This window comes from Neopelma chrysocephalum, unplaced genomic scaffold (genome assembly GCF_003984885.1).
Source record: "Neopelma chrysocephalum unplaced genomic scaffold, ASM398488v2 Primary Assembly neopelma1_184886, whole genome shotgun sequence".
Lineage (NCBI taxonomy): Eukaryota > Metazoa > Chordata > Aves > Passeriformes > Pipridae > Neopelma > Neopelma chrysocephalum.
This window is the reverse complement of record NW_020938579.1, coordinates 1-7,584: the sequence shown is the minus strand read 5'-3', so window position 1 is coordinate 7,584 and position 7,584 is coordinate 1. Positions and strand designations below refer to the sequence as shown.

Below are 7,584 nucleotides of genomic sequence, written 5' to 3'. Positions count from 1 at the left end.
TTGCCCCCGGCCCCCCCGGACTTGCCCCCTGGAGCTGTTCGGCCCCCTTGGAGCTGCCCCGGCTCTCTGGATCTATCCATGGCCGCTCTGGGTCTGCGCCCGGTGCCCCTGTGTGCGTTCGGTCCCCCCGGCCCGGTGTGAGGCCCCGGCTCTCTCTGTGCCCCCCCCAGGTACCGGCGGGAGCGGGCCCTGGCCCTGCGGAACAGCAGCTCCGCCCTGTACAACAACCTGGCCGTGCTGTGCCCCCCCGCGCGGCCCCCCCGGGCCTTCGGCGCCGTGCACGGCACCACCCTCAGCCTGCTGGGACCCGAGGGGCCCCCCCGGCAGCTGCCGGCGCGGGGGGGGGGGGCTCGGCCCTCAGCACCCCCCTGCTCACACAGGTGAGGGGCGGGGGGCACGGGTGGGGCCCTGCCCGGGCCCTCGTAGCACTGGGGGGGGGCCTGGCACCCTCCTGGCACTACAGGTGACATCGGAGCCAGGGAGGAGGGCGAGGGGGCCCCAGGGTCCCACAGTGCCCTAATTGTGGGAGAGGGGGAAGCAGCCCCTTGGGGGGTTTGTGGGGCACTGTGGGGGTCCCCAAGGCTGACAGGTGCCCACCTGTGGGATCCCCAAATACACCTGGCCCTGGGGGGCTGTGGCCGGGCCCTCCCCCAGGAGCGAGGTCTGGGGGGGCCCCAGGAGAGCAGAGGGGGGTCCTGCCCCTGGTGGAAGGTTTTGGGGGATCCCAGCAGGAGGGTGTGGGGTTCCTGCCCCTGCCTCCCTCCCGCCCCGCTCTGTCCCCCCCAGGCCGCCTGGTGCGAGCTGCCAGCCCGGGTGCTCCTGGTCCTCACGTCCCAACGCGGTGTCCAGGTGAGGGCTGGGGGGGCTCGGGGGGGTCCCTGCCCCCCCCCAGGGCTGTCCCCCCCCGGTTCCCCCCCTGTCCCCCCTGTACCAGATGTACGAGGCCGACGGCTCCACCCTGGTGTTCTGGCACGCGCTGGACATCCCGGAGCACCCGGCAGGTGAGTGCCCCGAGCCCCCCAGCACTGCCAGGGACACACCTGGCCATGCCCCAAGTGCCACAGCCACAGGGTGTTAAATCCCCCCCTGCCCTGGGCAGCTGTGCCAGGGCCAGACAGCCCTTTCCAGGAGGAATTTTCCCAATATCCAACCTGAGCCTCCCCTGGCACAGCCTGAGGCCGTTCCCTCTCCTCCTGTCCCTTGTTCCCTGGGAGCAGAGCCCACCCCCCCCCCCGCCCCCCCCTCCTGTCAGGGGGTTGCAGAGCCAGAAGGTCCCCCCTGAGCCTCCTTTTCTCCAGGCTGAGCCCCCCCAGCTCCCTCAGCCTCTCCTGCTGCTCCAGCCCCTTCCCAGCTCCTGCCCTGGACACGCTCCAGCCCCTCAATGTCTTGTGAGGTGCCCAAACCTGCCCCAGGGTTGGGGAGTGACCCCCCAGTGCCTGGCACAGGGTTCGGTCCCCGCCCTGGGGTCCCCCAGGGGTGACACAAACCCTTCCCTTCCAGCACATTCCGTGTTTGCCCGAGGCATCTCGGCGGCCGGGGAGCGCTTCATCTGCGTGGGTGAGCTGGGCTGGGCGTGGGCAGGGGAGGGAGCCCGGCAGGGCCGAGCCCTGCTGACCCCCTGACCCGCAGGGACGTCCTCGGGGGCCGTGCTGGTGTTTGACATCCCCCCCAAAGGCACCAACGTGACCCTGAGCGAGGTCCTGGAGCAGCACCGGGATCCCATCACCGACATCGCGGCCGAGCAGGGCCAGGCCCCGGTAAGGGGAGGGTGGGGGGCCCTAAATGCCATCAATCCCACTCCCTGCCATGGGCAGGGACACCTCCCACCAGCCCAGGTTGCTCCAAGCCCTGTCCAACCTGACCTTGGACACATCCAGGGATGAGGCAGCCACAGCTTCTCTGGGCAACCTGTGCCAGGGCCTCACCACCCTCACAGGGAAGGGTTTCTTCCCAAAGTCCCACCAAATCGCCCCTTTTTCAGTGGGAAGCCATTCCCCCTTGTCCTGTCCCTCCATCCCTTGTCCAAAGTCCCTCCCAGCTCTCCTGGATCTCCGTTAGGCACTGGAAGCTGCCGGGGCTGGGTCCCTGCAGACGCTCATCAGCCTCCTCCCTGCACAGAGGCTGCTCAGCACTTTCCCTGATGAGTCACACGGAACTTTCCCTGCGCTGGGATCCCCAAGGAATTCCTCCCCAGAACCGGTTCCCAGAGCTGTTGTGTCACCGTGGGGACACGGAGCCGTTGTGTCACCGTCCCCTCACACGCCCCCCTGGACTTTGCTCCACGGGTTCCGGAGGCTCCCGGGGCCAGGGTGTGGGATTCCCGGGGCTGGGAGGAGCCGAGACTCATCCCAGAGGGAGGGGTGCCCTCATTGTTCCTCGAAATCCGCCCTTGGTGTGGCCGCGTGGGCAAACAGGGACGTGTTCCAACGGAGCCGCTGCGGGCGGATCCCTCAGCACTTTGGGAGCTGTGTCAGCTCCTCCCGGGGCCTGGGGGGCAGCCCCGGAGCCAGGGGCAGTGCCAGGGCCCGTCCTGAGCCATCTCTTTCACAGGAAGCATCTGGGGACCTGGTGACAGCTGACGACTCCGGGACCCTCTGCCTGTGGAGCACCGGGGAGGAGTTCACCCTGCTCGGAAAGATCCCGGGATCTGGGTGAGCCCCGGGGGTCCTGCGGGGCGTCAGACACACAGGAGGGTGACCGGGGGGACCCCGGGCAGGAGGTGACACGAGCCCCTGTCCCCCCAGCTGCACGTGCTCCTCGGTGACGCTGTGGAATGGGATCGTGGCCGCGGGCTACGGGAACGGGCAGATCCGGCTGTGGGAGGCAGGGTCGGGGCAGCTCCGTGCCCAGGTGAGCGCCCACGCCCGCTGGATCTACGCCCTGGACCTGGCACCGCTCACCGGAAAGGTACAGAGGGGTCAGGGTGTCACACACTGAATCACACCCGGCGTCACACCCCAGCATCCCACACTGGCATCCCACCTGCATGCCAAGCTGGCTTTACCCTGGAATCCCACTGGCATCCCACCCTAGCATTCCACCCAGGAATCCCACCTGGAATCCCACCCTGGAATCCCAGCTGGGATCCCACCCCAGTGTCCCGCCCTGGCCCTGGCGCTGCCCCCTCCGTGGTGTCCCCACGGTCCCTGCGCTCCCCCCGCAGCTGCTGTCGGGCGCAGAGGATTCCTTTGTCCATGTCTGGAAGCTCAGCAGGGACCCGGACACGGACGATGTCGAGGTGAGTCTGGGCCTGGGACGGGGATGAGGCCCTCGGAGCCACGTCTGCTCCCCGGGGCCTGGGCCGTGTCCCCGGGAGCCGTGGCTGCCCCGTCCCAGCGTTGCTCCGGCCCCGCTCCCGCGCAGATCCGGCACTGCCACGCCGAGTGCGTGACGGACACGCAGGTCTGCGGTGCCCGGTTCTGTGACCCCGCCGGGGACACCTTCGCTGTCACCGGCTACGACCTGAGCGAGATCCTCTGCTACGGCCCGGCCTGAGCCGGGAACGCCGGGAACGTCAGGAACACCGGGAATGTTGGGCTGATCCGGCACCGCGGGTGAGCGGTGAGCACAGACCCCCCTCCAGCTCCCAGGGGATGTGAGGGGGGAGCTGGGCCGGATCCCCCCGTGCCCAAAGCCCTCCCGAGGGCCGGAGCTGCTCTGGAGCCACCCCATCGAGGGGATCCCCGAGATACTCCCCTGGCCCCCCTTCCAGGTCCTGGGATCCTCCCGTGGCCCCCCACCCTTCCCAGAGGGCTGCGTGGCTGGGAACGGGCTCGGCCCAGACGGGAGGATCCCGGGAAACCTGTGCTACCTGCTGCTCTGCCCCTGGCCAGGAGAGCCCTGAACCTGGCCCAGCCCTGAGCTCGGCCCAGCCCTGAGCTCAGCCCAGCCCTGAGCTCAGCCCAGCCCTGAGCCTGGCCCAGCCATGGGGCAGCTCCCGCCAGCCCCAAGAACTCCTGTCACACAGGACTGGGATGGGAGGAAGTGGGGGAGCAGTGGGGAGTCTGGGAGACCCCCACACCCCCGTGGGACCTCACAGCCCCGTGGGACCCCAGCCTCTTCTAGGACCCCACGACCCCGCAGCCTCACGGGACCCCAAGCTCCCGTGGGAACCCACACCCCCTTGGGACCCCACAGCCCCACGGCCGCTGGCCAGATGTGCGAGGCCCCAGCTGTGCTGCGGGGCTGGAAACTGCAGCAGCAGCTGCAGCAGTACCTCAGGGACGTCCTCAGGTCCCCCCGGCTGCCCCTGACCCCCCCGGGGGGCTGCCCTGCCCCGGCCCCCCCGTGGGAGCTGCCGTGACCCCAGGCTCTGCTCCCAGGGCCTTGTGAGGCCGTGGGGAGGACACAGAGACAAGGGGGGGGCTCGGCCTGGGACAGGCCATGATAAGGGGAGCCCCCAGCCTGCCCCCCCCAGCCACTCCTGCCATGGACAGGGATCTGCCCCCCCAGTAAATGACCCCCCCCGTCTGTCCCACTTGTGTCTCCCCCAACCCATGAGCTGCACCCCCAAGTGTGGGTCAGCCCCCCCCATTCCTGTTCCCAACCCTCATGTACTTTGTATCCCCCCCAATAAACACACCCCAATGAAGCCCCCCCAGTGTTGCTCCTTCCTGCGGGGGGGGCTCCCACCCCAGAAGGGTTTGGGACTCAGAGTCGGGGTCTGTTACAAAAAGCTTTATTAAAGGTTAAAACAGCTGCTGCTGAGGCGGGGGGGCCCACTCCAGGCCAGGGGGGCCCACTCCGGGCCGGGGGGCCCTGGAAGGCCCGGGGGCCGCTGTGCTCCTGGGGTAAAAAAGTGTAAAAACGGTTGTGCAGTTCAGCCCGGAGGGGTTGGACGGTGCCACCCCCATCCAGGGGGACACAGCCCAGGGACAGGGACAATGTCCCCCCTCCCTGGGCCCAGAGCCCGGGGGCCCGTCCAAGGCACAGAGATGAGCCGGGGGCTCTCGCAGCCACACAAGCACCCAGGGACCCCCCCACGCCCACCCCCCACCCCACCCCTGCTCACAGCTTGGCCCCCCCCACCCCCTGGGGGGGGGAGAAAATACAGCACCAGAGAGCCCTGCGGGGGGAGAAGCCCTCAAGAAAGGTGGGGGGGCGGCAGAGCCCCCGCTCCCTGCACGCCCCCAGCCCCAAATACTGCTCGGTCAGAGGTAGCACCAGCGTTGGCCGGGCCGGGGGGCCCTGCCGGGGGGCTCAGCACGGCCCCCCCGGGGGAAGGCACGGTGGGCAGGGGGCTGTGCCCCAGCAGAGCCTGTAAACAGCCAGGGTGAGGCAGGGAAACAGGCCCTCGGGGAGGGCTGGCCGAGCCCCCCGGCCCAGGGTGGGAACCCCCAGCCTGGCCAAGCCCCACAGCCCAGCAGGAGGATCCCAAGGCCGAGCCCCCCGGCCCAGGGTGGGGGTCACAGGGCCCAGCCCTTCAGTTCTGTGTGGAGTCCCTGGGGCTGAGCCCCCCCATCCCAGCGTGGGGGTCCCGAGCCTGAGCTGCACAGCCCAGCACAGGGACCCCCAGCCCAGCATGGGAGCCCCAGCCCAGCCAAGCCCCCCAGCCCAGCACAGGGACCCCCAGGCCAGCGTGGGAGCCCCAGCCCAGCCAAGCCCCCCAGCCCAGCACGGGAGCCCCAGCCCCAAGCCCCTCAGTTAGAACAGGGACCCCCAGCCCAGCTGAGCTCCCCTGCCCAGTGTGGGGGTCCCAGCCTCGAGCCCCTCAGCTCAGCACAGGGACCCCCAGCCCATCCAAGCCCCCCCAGCTCCATGTGGGGGTCCCAGCCTCGAGCCCCTCAGCCCAACACGGGGACCCCCAGCCCGGCCGAGCCCCCCAGCCCCACGCAGGGGCTCCCAGTCCAGCCAAGCCCCCCAGCCCCACGCGGGGGGTCCCAGCCCCTCGTCCCCAGCTCAGGACACGGGGGGCGAGGGCCGCCAGAAGCACCACTTGCTGCGGGGGTGCTGCTTGCGCTGGAGCTGCTCCTCGCGCTCCCGCTCCTTCTTGGAGCGCAGGTACAGATCCTCCTCCTTCAGGTACCACACCGGGGGCCAGCGGTGCCGCTCGAAGTGCGCCTGGTTCTCTGCGGGGGCAGCCCGGGGGGCTTAGGGCACGGCAGGGACACCCCTCCCCGAGCCCCCCCCGCAGCCCCTCGGCCCCCCCCGTACCTGGGGACATGAACTTCATCTCGCGGGGGAAGCGGCGGCACACGCGGTTGTAGTTGGTGCAGATGTAGTGCAGGCACCACGCGGCCAACTGGTGGGCGTTGTGGAACTGGGGGGGGGGTACAGGGGGTCACCCCACTGCCCGCAATCCCCGGGGGTCCCCGTGCCCCCCTCCCGGGGGTCTCCGTGCCCCCCAGCCCCCCGTACCTGCGTCATCTCCAGGTAGATGATGACCTGCTCGTCGATCTCCACGCGCTGCATGAAGGCTCGGAGCAGCTCGTCCACGGCGTATTGCTCTGGGGGGGCAGCGGGTCGGGGAGGGGGGGGGGGTCACTCACCGGGGATGTGCCCCCCGGGATGAGCCAGGCTCCCCCCCCGGGATTGCGTAAGGGCAGGGAATGACACGCAGGGACGATCGATCCGCCCCCACGGCACCGGCGGGGTATTGGCAGGGTATTGGCAGGGTATTGGCGGGTGACGTCAGGGGACACGGCGGGCCGGGGGCGGGAGGGTCCCGGGGGCCGGGGGGTCTCACCGGTGAGCGCCTGCAGCCGCGGCAGGCACAGCCGGTCCGTCAGGATCAGCAGCTCCATGGCGTCCAGGTCGGGCGTGGGGGTGAAGACCCCCGTGTAGAGGAAGTCGAGCACGGCGCGGAGGCAGGCGCAGTTGGTGCCGGGCAGGGATACCTGCGGCACCACGGACGGGTTTGGCGGGGCTGGAGCCGCCCCCGGGGGGGGCCGGGGCAAGGAGGGACCCTCCTGGCAGTGCCTGACCTGGCACAGACCCCCCGACCCAGCACAGCCCCTCCACAACTCTGGCACAGCCCCTCCTGACCCAGCACAGCCCCCTCAGCCCCGGCACAGCCCCCCCGACCCAGCACAACCATCCCACAACTCTGGCACAGAGTGCCCTGTCTGGCACAGGCCCCCAGCCCTGATGCCATTCCCCTCACCCAGAACAGCTCCCCCAGCCCCAACGTAGCCCCCCCAGCCCTGGCACAGCCCCCCCCAATCCAGCAGAGCCCCCCCAGCCCTGAAATAATCCCCCCAGGCCCAGCACAGAACTCCCTGACCCGGCAGAGCCCCCCTCTTTCTCCCCAGCAGAAGGGAAGCAGGACCCAGCTGTGTCAGGGCTCGGACTGGGGTCTGAGCAGCCCCCAGACCCCACCCAAAGATGCCCACCCTTCCAGCAGCCCCGTGGCAGAGCCAGTGGGTCCCCCCAGCCCCCCCCAGCCCCCCCAGCCCCCACCTCTTGGGCGTAGCTCTCGCGGAAGCCCCCCCGGAACATGGCCCTCATCCAGTCACAGCCAGCGATGAGCAGCGGCTTGTGCGCCGGCACCAGCCCGTCATCCACACGGAACACCACGTCTGGGGATGGGGACAGCTCAGGGGGACAGGGGACAGCTCAGGGAGGGACAGGGGACAGCTCAGGGAG

General features: G+C 70.1%; 2 protein-coding genes across 2 annotated transcripts; one reads left to right on the top strand and one right to left on the bottom strand.

Moving 5' to 3' along the window:
• Positions 1–170: 170 nt before the first annotated feature.
• On the top strand, positions 171–3,876 carry LOC113962738 (WD repeat-containing protein 54-like; the record flags this gene model as incomplete). Its single annotated transcript, XM_027673482.1, is given in 10 exon segments — positions 171–339; positions 342–380; positions 787–849; positions 935–1,001; positions 1,501–1,557; positions 1,630–1,757; positions 2,551–2,651; positions 2,745–2,907; positions 3,164–3,238; positions 3,364–3,876. Coding segments are annotated over 10 exon segments (994 nt in total), but the record flags the coding sequence as incomplete, so codon positions are not given.
• A 1,725-nt stretch (positions 3,877–5,601) lies between these two features.
• Positions 5,602–7,533, bottom strand: LOC113962737 (rho-related BTB domain-containing protein 2-like; the record flags this gene model as incomplete). The annotated part of the gene is made up of 5 exons (XM_027673481.1): positions 5,602–6,068; positions 6,154–6,259; positions 6,358–6,446; positions 6,686–6,836; positions 7,399–7,533. Coding segments are annotated over 5 exons (651 nt in total), but the record flags the coding sequence as incomplete, so codon positions are not given.
• Between the last annotated feature and the right edge of the window lie 51 nt (positions 7,534–7,584).